General features: G+C 31.5%; 1 protein-coding gene across 4 annotated transcripts; it reads right to left on the bottom strand.

The window, feature by feature from the left end:
* Positions 1-328: 328 nt before the first annotated feature.
* On the bottom strand, positions 329-12,200 carry LOC120070051 (disease resistance protein RPV1-like). 4 transcript variants are annotated; one of them, XM_090314985.1, is made up of 6 exons: positions 11,620-12,200; positions 10,274-11,420; positions 9,878-10,153; positions 6,352-7,455; positions 5,790-6,280; positions 329-933 (listed from the first exon to the last, which is right to left on the bottom strand). In XM_090314985.1, the coding sequence occupies exons 1-6, from the start codon at positions 12,096-12,098 to the stop codon at positions 924-926; spliced, it is 3,507 nt and encodes a 1,168-aa protein (XP_090171111.1). In that variant the 5' UTR covers positions 12,099-12,200; the 3' UTR covers positions 329-923. The 4 variants fall into 4 exon arrangements, with proteins under 4 accessions (XP_090171111.1, XP_090171113.1, XP_038877835.2 ...); XM_090314987.1 differs by having other exon boundaries at positions 329-1,013; positions 10,274-10,413; positions 11,933-12,195; XM_039021907.2 differs by having other exon boundaries at positions 329-1,013; positions 11,620-12,175.
* Positions 12,201-17,670: the final 5,470 nt, after the last annotated feature.

Genomic DNA, 17,670 nt, shown 5'->3' with positions numbered 1-17,670 from the left:
CCTTGAACTTTTAAATTGTCTCATTTTGATTCTTAAATTTTAAAAGAATTTTTAAATACCTAAACTAATAATTGTATTAATTTACCACTTTCAATTACGTTTTGTTTGGATAAATATTGCGTGAGACTTGCAATCTTATCAATTAAACTCTTTCATTAGTGAATACTTTTAGGCTTTTTATTTAAGATTTATTTTGAAAATTGTTGATGCATTAATTATAATCTATAATTTTATTTATCCAACATTTGAAGATAAGTCTACACATTTGTTCTTATAAAAAAAAAGAAAAAAAAAAAAAGATGAATCTACACATTTCAAATTTAAACTATTAAAGTAAAAGATCTAAATCGATACAATTATTAATTTTAGAGTTTAAATTGATACAACTCCCGAAGAGTTTAAGTTGCATAAAAATTAATAGCTTCATAGTTGAGTGGAAGATACATCAATCTCACGACGGCCATAAGGATGTATCAACCCTTTCAATAAGAAAACTATAGTTTCTTCCAAAAGAATCAGAACCGGCAAGATGAATGCTAATCCAACTACGCTTTGCTGTAATGACCCATTCATATGCATCACTACATTCTCTATCATCCAAATTTCGAAAGGTTATTAAATACCTTTTTGAGGATATTGTATGGCTTTTGAGACTGGTTCCTCTTTCACCATCTCCACGCTTATGGGGGAAAGACCAGAATAAGCTACGTGGATCTCCTCCTTTGACTTCGAAAAAGCTTGTAGGAATATCTAAAGCTTCTCTGTAAGGGTGGTCCTTCAACCATTTAAATTTATTGCACAAAGAGTTGGCGAGTGCAGTGTCTCCCATGCCTTCCATTCCACATATCGCTGTAGCACCATTATATGTTACGTGCAACGGAAAAATCATAGGTTGTATGTTGGAATCGATTATTGCTTCTGGATCATAACTTCCTGCATGCAACATTGCTTTGCAACTTAACTTGCACGAAATTTCTTGAAAAAAGCGTTTGACAAGAACATCCTCAATATCCCTGTGCCATTAAACAACATATCATATCATACACAATCAAAACGACCTTCATTTACTTCATAGTTCGTACCATATTCAACTAATTACAAACTAAATCACAAAGATTCAATAGTGTCGATAATTCCTTTTAATTTAGGGTTCAATTCCTGCGCCTTTTAAATAATAATGTCCTTCTCCTCATAGTTCACACTATACTCAAGTCCTTCAACCAAACTAAAGAATTGTCATTACAACCACATAGAATTCTCTCCCCAGTCTCAATTGGCAAAAAAAAACTCTTAAAGCTTTATATCACTCACACAACTAGAGTTAGTGTTGATTATTTCCTTTATTGTGAAATTTTATATCGGACTTATTGTATTATATTTGCTATATTTTATTCTTTCCTTATTTGTAATTATTTTATTCTTTCCTTATTTGTAATTGGGTATTTCTTCTATTTAAGAAACCCTTTTAAAAAAATCCTATTTTTTTTTCTTTTTGAAACCCTAGAAAAAACCCAGTCTTCTGCCAACTGGTTGCCGCTGTCCGTCAACTATAATTTTCCTAGTTGCTGGTTCGTTAAAGCCTTTGTATTGTTTTTTTTTTTTTTCAGATCTACTGATTTTGTATTCTGGGTTTTCTTTTTTCAACGATATGTCCGACACTAATGTACCCATCATTCGAGTTTGCAACTATTGCAATAAACCTCGACATATACGTGAAACTTGTTGGAAACTTCATGGAAAACCTGCAAATTGGAAAAGTTCTAAGCAACATGCCTCTAATGCTAATGTTGTTTAACAAAGAGTAAATTGATCAAATTCTGAAGCTGCTACAGATCAATTCATCATCTGGTAATCCTAGTGTTTCCTTGGCACAATCAGGTACTTGTCCTCAAGCTCTCTCTTGCCTTAATTCATCTTCATGGATTATAGACTCTGGAGCTTCTGATCATATGACCAGTTCCTCTTGTTTATTTGAATCATATTCTCCTGTGTATTGCAATGAAAAAAATCGCATTGCCGATGCCAGCTTCACCTCTATTGTAGGAAAAGGAACTATTCCTTTGACTACAAAACTTATATTACATTTTGTCCTTCATGTTCCAAAATTAACCTGTAACTTGTTGTCTGTTAGTAAACTCTCTAAGGATGCTAACTGTCGTGTTATCTTTTATGAAACTCATTGTATCTTTCAGGATCAGGAATCGGGGGGGGACGAGTGAACATGCTAGGATGATTGATGGTCTCTATTACTTTGATGAAGTTTCTGCTAGTCATAAAAAAGTTCAGGGCTTGAGTAGTGCTTATTCTCCTTCTGTTAAAGAAACTATCATGCTTTGGCATCGTAGATTAAGACATACAAATTTCTTTTATTTAAAGTATCTGTTTCCCGATTTATTTAAAGGATTTGATTGTTCAGTTTTTCAATGTGAAAGTTGCATTTTTGCCAAACATCATCGATCCACCTATTTGCCTAAACCGTACAAGGTTTCATCACCTTTTTCCTTAATTCATACTGATGTTTGGGATCCATCTAAAGTCTTAACTCATAGTGGTAAACGTTGGTTTGTTACCTTTATAGATGATCACACTCGTTTAACTTGGCTTTATTTGTTAACAAAAAAGTCAGAGGTAGAAGAGGTTTTTGTTCGGTTTTACAATTGATAGAGACTCAATTTCAAACTAAAATTCGAATTTTTCATTCTGATAACGGCACTGAATATTTCAATGAACAATTAACCAATTTTTTGCAAGAAAAGGGCATTTTTCATCAAGCTACATGTCATGACACACCTCAACAAAATGGCATTGCTGAGCGAAATAATAGACACTTACTTGAAGTTGCTCGTGCCCTTATGTTCTCAATGAATGTTCCAAAATATTTGTGAAGTGATGTCGTTCTTACAACTGCATATCTGATCAATCGAATGTCGTCTAAGGTTTTGAATTTTAAATCTCCTCTTAATCACTTCAATGAGTTTTTTCCTAATAATCGGCTGTCTTCTGATTTACCAATTAAATTGTTTGGGTGTACTGCTTATGTCCATACTTCTCCTCTTTCTCTAACTAAGCTTGATCCTCGAGCCACTAAATGCATTTTTGTAGGCTATGTTTCTCATAAGAAAGCTTGCAAATGTTTTGATCCTTTGACCCACAAGTATTTTGAGAGTATGGATGTGTCTTTTTTGAAAAATCAACTTTTTTTTGGCCCAAATTTTCTTCAGGGGGAGATATCTAACCTTGAAGATAATTTTTGGGATACTTTATCTCTCCCAAACATCAGTGGTCCTGCCATTATGAGCTCTAGTCCTTCGATACCAAGTATGGAGAGTTCTTCTTCAAGGAGAGAAACACTACAAAATGACTCTACAAGTCGAAATCCTGAACTTCAGGTTTATAATCGAAGAAACTTGACTCAAAGAGTCCGAGATCAGACAATTGACTTATCACAGGACCAATCAAATACTCTGATGAATGATCCTGAAGATCCAGGTATTAGACACTCTACTCCTATTTCTCCTAGTTCTTCATCTCCTTCTAATCCTTTACCTGATGTCTCTGATCTTGATATTCTAATTGCCCATAGGAAAGGTACTCGTAAATGCACCAAATATCCCATTGAAAACTATCTTTCTTATCATAGATTGTCCAACTGTCATGAAGCCTTCACAACCAAAATAACCAACCTATTTGTTCTAAGGAATATACAGGAAGCCCTAAATGATTTGAATTGGAAATTAGTAGTGATGGAAGAGTTCAATGCACTGAAACAAAATTGCACATGGGACATAGTCGAACTATCAAAAGATAAGAAGACCGTGGGTGTTCACTGTAAAATGTGAAGCTGATGGTAGTATTGAAAGGTTCAAGGCCAGATTGGTTGCCAAGGGGTTCACTCAGACCTATGGTGTTGATTATCAAGAAACATTTGCTCCAGTAGCTAAAATTAATTCTATTAGGATTTTGTTGTATGTGGCAGTTAATTTTGATTGGCTTCTTTATCAACTTGATGTGAAAAATGTCTTTCTCAATGAGGATCTTGAAGAAGAAGTTTTTATGGACTTGCCACCTGGTTTTAAGGTGGATCTCGGGATTAACAAAGTGTGCAAGTTAAAGAAATCATTATATGGGCTTAAACAATCTCCCAAAGCATAGTTTGAACGGTTTGGAAAGGCAGTCACAAGCTATGGATTCAGTCAAAGTCAAGCTAATCATACTATGTTCTATAAACATACTGGACGTGGTAAGTTGGTCGTTTTGATAGTATATGTTGATGATATCATCCTTATAAGTAATGATGAGACAGGAGTGAATATCTTGAAGAAACACCTTGCTAATGATTTTCAAATCAAGGACATGGGAACCTTAAAGTATTTCCTAAGAATGGAGTTTTCCAGATCTAAAAATGGCATTCTTGTCAATTAGAGGAAGTATATTCTTGACCTACTGAATGAGACAGGTTTACTTGGTTGCAAGATAGCGGAAACTCCTATTGAGTAAAATTTAAAATTGGTTGCTGCAACTGAAAAAGAAGTAAAAGAAAAGGAAAAGTACCAGAGGCTTGTAGGGAGACTAATATACCTCTCTCACACATGTCCTGACATTGCTTTCGCAGTTAGTGTAGTAAGTCAGTTCATGCATGCTTCCGGGTCAGTTCGCTTTGAAGCAATTTATAGAATTTTGAGATATTTGAAAGGTATTCCAAGAAAAGGTATATTATTCACGAAGCATGACTACCTAAACATTGAGGTTTACACTGATGCTGATTGGGCAGGAAGCACGACTGATAGAAGATCTACTTCAGGGTATTGCTCTTTTGTTGGAGGAAATCTGGTTACTTGGCGAAATAAAAAACAAAGTGTGGTTGCAAGAAGTAGTGCTGAAACAGAATTTAGGGCATTAGCCCATGGTATTTGTGAGGGCATATGGATAAGAAGACTATGGGAAGAATTGAATTTCTCTCAGATAATGCTCATACGCATCTATTGTGATAACAAGTCAGCAATTTCCATTGCCCATAATCCAGTCCTTCATGATAGGACCAAACATATTGAAGTTGATAAACACTTCATAAAGAAAAAGATTGATACAGGAATAATATGCATTCCTTTTCTCCCGACAACAGAGCAAATTACAGATTTGTTAACAAAAGGTCTTCCAAAGTGGCAATTCAACAAGTTGATTGACAAGCTGGCTATGAATGATATCTTCAAACCAGCTTGAGGGGGAGTGTTGATTATTTCCTTTGTTGTGAAATTTTATATTGTACTTATTGTATTATATTTGCTATATTTTATTCTTTCCTTATTTGTAATTATTTTATTTTTCCCTTATTTGTAATTAGGTATTTCTTCTATTTAAGAAACTCTTTCCTCCTAAGACTAATAAAAGAAAAGAATAATAATAATGGTTTTTTAGCAGTTAGTATACTATGCTTAAGTGTTTCTAAATTAAGATGATCTGGAACCAAAGTCCTAGAGTTCTTTTATGGTGCTTAGATCCTATTACTTCCTTGTAACTTTTTCGATGTGAGATTATTGTTCGTATGATATTTAGCTAAGAACTCTACAGTTTGCTCTTTGTTATTGTTCCTATTCCCTCTACGTGCTATTTTCGTAGAACGTATCCAGACCGTATGAGAAACAGCAAAAAAAAAACTCCTCCCCGCAAACACCCCTATATCCCATCTCATCCAGCTTCCCCTTAGGGATCTACCATAGTTTCACTCCAAATGAGTAAATAAATAACAAGTAAACAATCAATAAAACTGGGAGTGATATAGGCTCACTTACAGATTTTGCAATTTCTCCATTTGATAAAAATCAGCATAATTTACCACCGGCCACTTGAGATACGTTTGCATCCCATGGAGCTCTTCAGTGACATGGATACCATAGCTTCTTATAGTTACATTAACCTCAACATGTTCTTCATGAACCTCAAACCGGACCAAAACTTTATTCCAATCCTGCACCTCCATGGAGCCCCATGCTAGAGAAGTTGTTACTAACCACATGTATTCTGATTTTGATGGAAGAAATGGTCTTGTAAAAGAACAATGGAGTCTATTGCAGATGAATATACTGCATGAAACTAGGGCCACCCTTTTAGATGAATCTCCATTCACTTTGAAATTAACACAGGCAGCTAAAGTTCTTTCCATATCTGGATAGTGACGAAAGCTAGCACTTATCAAATTTGTTGTAGTCTTATAGCCGAACCATTCTGGAATCTCAATGTCCGTTAGTAAGAACTCTCTTGAGATCTCACCCAATGTAAGGTCCTATAGAATAAGAACTCATATGCATAAAACTATTTACAAGAGAGGAACAAATTGGATGGAAAGAGACGAACCTGTTTTTTCGATATTATATCCACAATGTTATTTGGACTTCTAGCCAGCGACTCGCATCCACTTGCATCTAAATTTTGTATATTTTGGGGAAGGTTTGGAATTTCCTGAAGAAAATTGCAATTCCTTAATTCAAGATTCCATAGAAACATTAACTTATGAAGACATGACGGTAAAGTAGAGAATTTGTTTCCCGACAAACGTATATCATATAAGAAAGGGGCTTCATTACAGAAAGTTTCCAAAAAATCGGTATTTGATATGTTGCAAGATTGAAGATCCAAAAATGTGAACCCAGAACATAAATTTTCCTTTGGAACTAGTAAATGGGGAAATTCTGAGCTCCATGAAGTTGTTTCCATCATTTTTGAGGAAGTGCATACCGGTTGGATGGTTGGGTTCCATTTATGGGAGACCATTTCAAACCTAGAACACCCACCAAGATCAAGTTCCTTAAGACTCTTTAACAAATAAATTGTATTGGGAAGGGAGATGAGGTCTGTGCAACCATCAAGTCTTAGTTCACAGAGCTCAGTAAGATATCCAATTGATGAAGGTAGTTCCTTTATGGCAGTAAAACCCAAATCCAAGAACAATAAAGATTTCGTGCTTTCAGCAATTGTTGGGAAGTTTTTTAGCTTACGACACCCACGAAGTTCTAAACGAGTAAGGGACTTTAACTTAAGATAGCTTGGAAGCTTTGTAAGATTAGTGCATTGTACAAGGACCAAGGTATCAAGCTTATCCAAAGATCCAATAGACTCATTAAGCATTCTTAAATTTGTGCATTCTTTGAGATACAAACTCTCAAGGTTTGGTGCTGCAGAGAAGTTTGGAATTTCCTCAAGTTTTTTGCAGTAAGAGAGATTCAAACATTTAAGAGACCTAAACATGAAGAAGCTTGTTGGAAGCTTTTTAAGGTTAGAACAACCATCAAGGCATAGGATAGTAAGCTTATGAAGAGAAAAAACAGACTTATCTATTGCTCTTAAATTTGTGCAGTTGCTGAGATACAATTCTTCAAGGTTTGATGCTGCAGAGATATCAAGAATTTGCTCTAATAAAGTAGAGTTGCTAAGATCAACATGTTTCAACTTTTCACAATCCTAAAACACATGGAAAAGAAACCAAAAGGAAAAGGAGAACGTAAGTGGCAAACCAAGCATAATTTAGATAAAATAATATTACAAAAATAGTGGCTAAAATAATACTTGTAAAGACAGAAAAAGTAGAATATATTTAAATCAATATTTGGGTAAACTAATAATACTCCATGTATAAAAGCAAATCAGTGATAAACTCAATCCATATCAAGACTAATAATCTATTTACATTAATCTACGGGACTAATCCATAACTATTGCATAAAACAACAACATACTTTTTACTACTATTAACGTGTTGAGGAAAATTGTAATGAGTTGCAAAAGGATATAAGAGTATTAATATATCTTTTTTTAGAAAGATGGGAGACATTGGGTCAATAGGTACATTAGAATATCCTAGCAAGTCGTCACATTCGTAACACCATCATAATATCCCAACAACACATTTTATAAATCTAGCAATGTTTTTCTAAATTTGCGAATACAACAAAAAAGAAATTACCCGATTTTGGTATTTTTTAGTATTCTAATTTTACCCTCATTTGTGTAAATCTGATATGTTTTATCTATCAATTGATCGACCAAATATAAAGTAAACATTTGTATCATTGCTATATCATGACTTTAATGGTGTTAGGGTGTATGTTGTTTTCATTCTATTAATTCGATTTCGATGATGTGATTTAGATTTTGGTATTGGTTGTGTTAAGCTTTTTTTATATGATTTTGATGGTATATCTTAATTGTATTAATTGGGACAACTTATATACCAAATGTAATTTACTTTAATTAATATCAATCTATTTTCAAAATTGATTGTGATGGTACATCATATGCATTTAATTTGGTATATCAATTATATAATAAATATACTTCATATTTCGTATATTAGTTGAGTGACATATCAAATTTAGAAAGAAAAATACATATCAATGATACTATTAATTTACCAAATTTGAAGCATACCATTCGATATGATATACATAAATATAACATGTGTAGCCAAAGCAAACATAACTCAACTAGTATATGATATATGTTAAAGACCAAGAGGTATGTATATAACATTAGTATTTCAATTGTATATCGATACTAATTCAAAATATATTTTGAGCACATCATTGGTGTATCAATAGTGTATTGATAGTCACTAAAAAAATCATTTCAAGTACATTGTTTTATTCAAACTAATTTCAAGTGTATGAATAGTATATCAACATTCATTATAAATTCATTTTTATGTATAATATTGATAGAGAATCTGAATACAGAAATTTGAAAACAATGAATTTAATAAAAACAAAATTGCATTTCATGTCTTCAGATATGTGTTTGGTAGCATATTTAGAAACAGAATTCTAATTTAAATAATTTTTTAAAATGTGGTTGATATTATATTTATAAATTATAAAACTTATAGTAAGTCACTAAATATTAGTTGACAATAAACTATTATTAATTTATTTATGAACATGTTTTATGTTAAATTTTTATGTACAATTATTATTTTCTTAGATTATATAATTTATAATACATATTTACTTTTCAAAAAATTACTTGTGTTTATAATATGACATATTGTAATTCATAAGTATTTTTATCTTTATTTAATATAAATCTGCACTTTAAAATTCAAAATTCAAAATCTGGATACAATGCAAACATAAAAATATTTTTTTGCACTATTTTGATCACAAAATTCAAAAACAATTTTCAGAAACAAAATCTTGATTGTCTACCAAACACATATTTGTTGAACTCGGTAAATATGAAAACATAAAACAAAACTTGGATTCTCTACCAAACTAACCCTAAGTTACCCATTGAAAATTTGATGTTAAAAAAGTAAAAACACCACTGGCTTTATATGAATTAGTGACTATCTCGTAACAAAATTAGATTCAAATCCAGTGGATTTTCAAAAATAGAAAAATAAGAGAAACTATTTGCACAAAATAACAAAATTTTAATCTTCTTTAATAGAGGCTGATAGAAGTCTATCAATGCCTATCAGTGATAGAAATTTATAGAAGTCTATCACTGATAGACGTTGATAGAAGTCTATCAGTATCTACCAATGTTTTTTTTTTTTTTTTTACTATTTCTGTAAATAATTTGACATTTTTTTCCATCAATAAAAATTTTCCTTCAAATCCCCCTACCCAATGTTGAACTTAAAAAGAAAAATGTATCAATTGTTACTATGGTTTGAGTTAATCATGATTAACTAATTTTAAAAAGTTGTCATAGTATCGATCTTTGATATTGCAAATGTTATATTTGAAACTATTATTACAATACTACATATTAGTGAATTTAAAAAATAAAAAAATAAAAAAATGTAAGCTACCCATTAAAAATTCTAAGAAAAGCAATGAAGAAGCCTCCAATCAAATACACATGCCGTAGAAATATAATTTACCTTAAGCCTTTTCCCAAATTTTTTGATGAAGCTATGTTGCAAATCTAGTCCAACCAGATTTTTCGAGATGAAGCACGATGGCAAAGAACGATAAGCAAATCCATGCCACTTAATCCACTTTAAGCTATCAGGTAAGTACCTAATCTTTTTAGAAAATCTTGCATTTCGAACAATAAGCAATCTTATATTTTTCATGCTTCTAAAAGCTCGTGGATCCACGTCTAGCCTTGTGGGATTAGGCAAGTCCAACTTTATGGCTTTAACTGCATGTGTTCCCTGCAAAGTCATAGATTTAGTAATTTAACATAATTCGCAACTTACTTTGACAAACATTTTCCATCATGTGAAGTCCTGGAAATAAGTAAATTAAAGATACTTTAGGTAAGAGTTACTCACTGAATTATTAACAAACACCTCCCAAATGTCCTGCTCCAACCACAACCTACTCCTTTTTCCAGCCTCGGAAGATTCACCATAAACTATTTTATGACCCATCTGTTGTATTAAATCATGCATTTGCACTTTGCCATTTTCAACTGTAATAAGTGAAAAATCCATGAGTACGATAATTCCAAAATCTAGATTGATATGGCATGCGCTCAGCATATTCTTAACATACTTAAGTTTCTCTCCCACAAGTAAACAAGAAATATCAAGAAAGATATCCTTTACTTTGTCTTCGAGCCCATCAAAACTTAATTGAAGAATATATTTGATATCTTTGTTCAGAGAGTTTTCAAATTCATCTAATATACTACTCCATTCTGCTTGATCTCTGGTACAAAGGAAAGAACCCAAAACAACGAGAGCCAAAGGAAGGCCTTTACAATAACTTGTAGCACGTTCTGAAAGGTCTAAATAATTACTCGATGGATGACTTTTCTTGAAAGCATGCCAACTAAAAAGCTCAAGAGCTTTGTCTTGATTCAATTCTCGAGTATTGTGCATTTCATCAAAGCCATGACAGGAAAGTAAATGTTTATTCCTTGTCGTCGCAATGATTCTACTGCCTTGACCAAACCAATCATGCCCACCAACCAATGCTTCTAATTGCTCAAGTTTGTCCACATCATCGAGAACTATAAGAACTTTCTTTGAACGCAGTCTATTCCTTATGATGTTAATTCCTCTATCAAGACTAACAACCTTTAAATCATCCTTCAAGATCTCATAGAGTAGGCTTTCCTGTAGTTGAACAAGGCCATTGAATTGCTTTGAAGCTTCTCTAACATTTGATAGAAAGCAGCAACCTTCAAATTGGCTAGCAATTTTGTTGTATAAAGCTTTAGCCAAAGTTGTCTTACCAATGCCTCCAATGCCATATATCCCCATCATGTAAACACCAGTATCAGACTCATACTTATGTTGTGTCTGATAATGGAATTTGTTTCCCTTCTCAAAAAAATAACGCGAGCAAAACTTCATATATTCTAGTTTGGAATCAATTCCAACTGGATACTTAGCTACATTTAAGGGCGTGCAAGTGTGATTTAATATAGATAATACTTCTTTAACAATATCTCGAATAAGATCAGCCTCCTTCCTGTTGTGAAGTACATAATCATACCAAAATTAAAAGATGATGAACAAAGTCAAATTGCATCTTGAGAGCGAATGGATCTTCTAAGATTAAAATTGTGCAGCTCATTGCTAAATGAATTTAATTTTTTTTCTAAAAAAAACATGGCATTGAAAATGAGATTTGGAAAGAAAAAGACACAAATTTCTGTAAAAATATGTACCTAGTTCCTAGATCCCAACCAGACAAGTTAGCAGCAGTAGTTAAAGCTTCCCTCCAAATTTGAATCTTCGGATTAAACTTAGTCTGATGTTTGGCCAATGCTTCTCCAAAACTTCCTGTTTGTTTTCGTATATCCGATGGATTCACCTTATAGAAAATTGGCAAAACAATCTGGCCCTTGGATTTCTTACACTCAATTATTTTCACCAATTCATCCAAACACCAGGAAGAAGATGCATAATTTCGAGAGAATATAACAATAGAAATCAAAGCTTCCTGTATAGATCTGAAAAGTGTTTCAGTAATTTGCTCACCCCTTTCGAGCTTGTCGTCTATGAAGACGTTGACTCCTTTTTGACGCAAGGCCATGTCAAGATGACTGGTGAAACTGGAGCGAGTATCCTCTCCTCTGAAACTCAAAAACACATCATAACTCCACACGAAAGCTAATGATTCTGTTACAGCAGTGGAAGGACCCATCAGAAGAAAAATAAAACGCACACATTCAATCAAAGAAAAATCGAAAACGCCAATGCCAATGTTTGTGAAGAAAACAGATAAAAAATGAAGAATGTATTAAATAAAGTGGAAAAAATCAAACGCTTGGCCTCTCAGTAATCTGCTTCGGTCCTACAAAGCAGAAGTGTCCGCATCGCATTGAAGAAGTGGGGCATCGTATTTCCAATTCGATTGATACAGCTTCCTTCGAAAGACTTTTCTCTACCACTCGCATTTTCCCGCGCTCTTTCTCTTATTAATCTAAGGTTAAAATATCCATTTAATTTTAATAAATTTTAAATATACAGTTTATTTCAAATATTGTTTCGTGAATATGATATTAAATATTTGAAATTTAAATGTATGATTTCAAATGTTTGAAATAATTAATACTTGTATTTTGATTTTTAAGATAATATGTTTTGATTTACCAATTTTATATATAGAAACTAAAACTAAATAATTATTTAATTAAATATAAGAGAACAAGTAATGTAGCTATAGTTAAATTTGATTATTTAATATATTGTTATATACGTTAATTATTTAGTCACTTAAATAGTTAATAAAACATTATTAAATTATTTTATTTAATTAAATCAATATTAATTAATTAGAATATTAATAATAAATTTTTATATTAAATAGTTAAGATAACATAAAATATCATATTAAATACTCTGATAAATGTATTAGTTAAAATTTATTAAGTTTAAATAAGAGAAATTTTTACATATAGAAAAAATATCAAATTATTTACAAAAACGGCAAAAAAAAACATCGATAGACACTAATAAACTAGCATCTATAGATGAAAGACTTGTATCAGTTTCTAACACTATAGTATCAATGATAAACTTCTATTAGTGATAGACACTGATATATTTCTATTAACCTATATCAATGATAGACTTCTATTAGTTTCTATCACTGATAGCATCAATGATAAATTTCTATTAGTTTCTATCACTGATAGCAGCCTCTATCAATGGTAGACTTCTATCAGTTTCTATTACTGATAGACACTGATAAACTTCTATCAACATCCATTAGTGATAGACTTGTATCGGTTTCTATCACTGATAGACGCTAATAGACTTCTACACCATCTATCTGTGATAGACATTAATATCAATGTTTATCACAACTATTTAAAAGTAACAAAACTAAGATATAGCATCTAACTTCATGAGTAAATCAATTTTAACACTAAAATTTAAATGGGTGTTCAAGAACCAAACAAAATTAATCCAAAACACCCAAAATTTGAACTCTAGCGCTGGCGACGACGAGGATTAGGCTGCACAGATTTAAGAGTTAGAGGAAGAAATAGAGCGAATTAGGTAAAGAGATAAAAATTGGCTCACGGGCAACGACGTACAACCAGATCTACAATGTAGACCAGGCAGTGGGTCGACGGTGAAAGAAGAATTTTTGCTATTTTGTATAAATATTTTTCCTTATTTTTCTAGTTTTATTGATGCTCAAGACTACTTTTAGATTGATTGGTAATTTAACAATAATGGTCTAGGTTTTTGGTCTGGATATGTATTTGCAAAGCATTAATTTACCATAAGCACAATTTTTTATCACTCTAACTGTACGAAAATTAACTTTTGGTATCTTTGTGTAAATAGTTTATCTTATATTAAATCTTTTTTATGTGATTATCTTTCTAATTTTAAATTTTAAATTAAACTAAAATATTAATTTTTTTTATTTTTATATAAAATTTTGTAGCAATTCGTTCTTAGTTGAAAAGATGATTTGATTATCCTCTTCATTACAATTTTTCAAATTTTAATTTTAAAAAAATATTATTTTTTATGCAGATAGAAGCCCTAAAATTTAATGTCTCCTTATTTGCATAAATTCTTTTTTTTTTTAACTTTATTTCAAAATTTTATAAATTGATGTGTATCTACAACAAATTTAAAAATAGAAAAAAGTAAAAGCATGTAAAAAATAATAACAAATTATTATAAACCCTAAACTAATTGGTGTACACTTACAATTTTTTTTTTAAAAGAAAAACTACAAAAGCTTAAAAACGATCAAGTGCTCACTTCTCTATCACTTTATTGATCTCTAAATAACTTGAACCTTAAGAAATTTCTTGAACTTCAAAATCAAGGTCTTCTTATCTACTATCTTCAATGTGTGTGAATCAGTGGGTGAATCTGAGTGTATAAAAAAGAAAGAAGTGATATTTTCTTCTAGATCTACAAGAGAAAGGAAAAAAAAAAAAACACGAGGAATGATATTGCTATTAATGAAATTTTAAAAAAAATACCTGAATACTATAACAAATTTCTCCAAAAAAAAAAAAAAAAAAAAGGCAAAGAAGTTGTAGAGTCAATTAACAAAATTTTAAAAAATAACAATAAAAGGGAGAGTAGATACCTAATGGAAAATGGGAGGTTGAATTTAGTTATTTGCAGAGAAAATTTAGATTTCAAATCATAATTTGATTTTAAGGGGACTTTCAAAAATTAAAAAAAAGAAAAAAAGAAAAAAAGAAAAACTATTTATACAAAGTGATAGAAGTTGATAGAAGTCTATCATGGATAGAATTTATTGATGTCTATTAGTGTTTTTTTTTTTTTTTTGTAAATAGTTTGACATTTTAAAGATTATTTCAAAATAAAAAAATAATAAAGTTTAAAACTAAGAGGATAATCAAATCATCCCATCCAAAAAATACAAAAAAATATATTTTTTGGTTTAAATTTAAAAGTTTAGAATCAAGAGACTAATTAAATCATCTAATAATTTTTTTTTTGAATTATCACGATAAAATGAAATATGAGGGAGAAACTTGGGGTTATGGAGAAAACTTTATATTTTCCCTTTTGGAGCTCAATCGTCATAGAGTCATTGTAATTTGAATTTTAAATCAATAAATGAGTATATTTGGGAATGATTTTAAAATGGCTAAAATCATTTTTTTCATTCTCAAAATCACTTCGTGGTACTTAAATCTATGATCTATTGTTCATTAGAGGGATCTGTGGTACTTAAGGAGTTAGATGTAACTACATGGACAAAACAGTAATTTAGCCTAGTTGTACTTACGAGCAATTTGTGAAGGGTCATTGTACTATTGATTGGTTATATCCAATAGATACATAAATATATCTATAGTACGAAGAGTGCAGCTATCGGTATTTAGTAGAGTGTCCGGCAGTTAACGGATAGTGGATAATGTGATTAAAGAGTTTAATAAGTTATTCACGTACCGTTGGAGCTTCAAGCTACAAGTCCATGAGGTCCCCTTGGTAGCTCAATGGATTTAATTGAGAATCAGTTTTTGGGTTAATTTAAAATGTTCAAATTAATAAGAGAGAATTTAATTATATATGATATAATTAAATAGATTCAATTATATATGATATAATTGACATAATGTATATGATACATTATAATTTGTTTGGAGGAATAAATATTTGAATATGATTCAAATATATTTTCTATGAATATGATTCATAGTTGTTAAATTTAATATAAATATGATTTATATTAAATACCATAAAATAGAGAAAAAGAACTATGGTTTATATATTGTATATGATGCAATATTAAAACTATAGGTTATAAATATAATATGATAAATTGGTTATCATATTTATTTATAATTATTAATTATTTGATAATTAAACTCTTTTTCTCTCTAACCACCCTTAGTGAGAATTTAATTAGTTTTATGCCAAAAATTGGGATAAATGAAATTTGATTTTATAATTCCAAAACAACTTAGTGATAGAAGATTAAGCCTTCTACACGAATAGTGAAGAGCCTATGCGATAAACTCATTTTTACTACACGATCAATAGACACATCTATGCAATAGAGTTTTTGTTCTAAATGATCGTCTTTCTCCTTTAACTCCAAACTACCCTCTAACCAAAATTAGCCAGAGTCCACCACTCCTGGATTTTCACATCGAGAAAATCAAGGTCACTAAGTGGTAGTGTCCGTTTTTGGTTCGAGTTTGCGTTGCTATTGCTCGTTTGGAGTGTTCGTGACTTGTTCAATGGGTTCGTGAACGAGTTAGTTCCAGGGATTCACTTGAAGAAGAGTTCTTCAAAGGTATAATGTCTAAACTCTTGTTTATTTATTTAAAAGCATGTTGTTATTTATGTTTTATGCATAATCTGTCTATTTTACTGTAGATGTATGTGTTCAATCGAAATGGGATTTGGACGATTTGCTTCCGCTCAAAGGTTCTATGTCAAAAGAATTCCGTCAATTGGTATCAGAGCAAGGCTGTGTTCTGATTTCCAAATTCCATTTGTTGTATTGAATTTCATTTACAGCTTGGTGGGTTTTAATTTCTGCATTGCGTTTAATGGTTAAATGTATGTGGATGTTGTTGATGAATGTTTCGGGATAATTCTCTTTTATGGCTTTCTGTTTACATTTACAAAAGTTAATTGTAAGGGCCCCTACATTTTTAGGCATTATTTCTTGCAATCGAGTTTGTATTGATTCAAGTTTTTAAGTCATTCGTGAATAAGCTTCAGATGCAAAAGTTGTAGTTCATTTCGATGGAGAAGACGAAATGGTGGTCGCATCGTGTAGCTTAAGCTAGACGATCGTTTAGATTTGGCTATGTGTTCGTGTAGAATTTTTCAGTGCAATCATGTAACAGTTGCTAAACGATCGCATAGCTAATACTACGTGATCATGTAAAGTGTTTACTCGATCGTTTTGCGTTAGCTACATGATCTCATAGGCAATCAATGGGTAAACGATCGCGCGGTATTTGATACTCGACGCAAAGGATGCACGCTAAATGATCGTGTAGACTATCATGATCATCGCATAGTCAGTAGCTACACGATTGCATAGTATACGATACTTAGCGCTTGCTACACGATCGTGTAGACTATCATGCTCATCGCATAGTCGTTAGCTACACGATCACATGGCATGCGTTACTCGAAGTGCATTGCACGATCAAGTGGACTTTCATGCTCATCACATAGTCCTATGCTATGCAATCATTGCTACATGATCATTTTCACTAGACACTCGTTGCTCAACGATCAACAGGTTTGCTACACAATCAAGTGATGAGGCTTCAAGGCAAGCGGTTCAAGACCCGGTTCACCTGTTCCGAACCGGTGACTCAAACTTTTGTAATAGATTAGCCTTTACTTTTTGGTTTTGTAGATATACTATTCTGATCCATCAACTTTTATTAAATATGCATGCGATGTATGTTTATCCTATATGTCATAATGTATGTCATATAGTTTTAAAACCCACCATAGGTTATGCATTTTTCCATTCATCATCTTATATTATAAATGTTATAATATATTAGTATGCATGATTAAATTACTTAAAGCATGCTTATGCATCATATAATATAAGAGTTATAATATATACATGCATTATCACATATCCATGCATCATTTATATTATAAATGTTATAATATAAGGTTGTATGTTTGCATGAAATGTATGCTTAGTTCATTACTTGCTATATAAAAGTTATATATTAGTAATGAATAAACATTGCATGAAGCATGACACTTTAGGTTTATTT

The sequence above is a fragment of the Benincasa hispida genome, chromosome 6 (assembly GCF_027475165.1).
Source record: "Benincasa hispida cultivar pf3 chromosome 6, pf3_genome.v1.1, whole genome shotgun sequence".
Classification (NCBI taxonomy): domain Eukaryota; kingdom Viridiplantae; phylum Streptophyta; class Magnoliopsida; order Cucurbitales; family Cucurbitaceae; genus Benincasa; species Benincasa hispida.
This window is presented reverse-complemented; position numbering and strand designations above follow the sequence as displayed.

Coding starts and splice junctions, on each gene's coding strand:
- LOC120070051 (XM_039021907.2), bottom strand. CDS start 12,098: ATGGGTCCTTCCACTGCTGTAACAGAATCATTAGCTTTCGTGTGGAGT. Junction 7,456..9,877: donor AATTTGGGAAAAGGCTTAAG/GTAAATTATATT, acceptor CATGTGTTTTAG/GATTGTGAAAAGTTGAAACA. Junction 6,281..6,351: donor ATATAATATCGAAAAAACAG/GTTCGTCTCTTT, acceptor CTTATTCTATAG/GACCTTACATTGGGTGAGAT.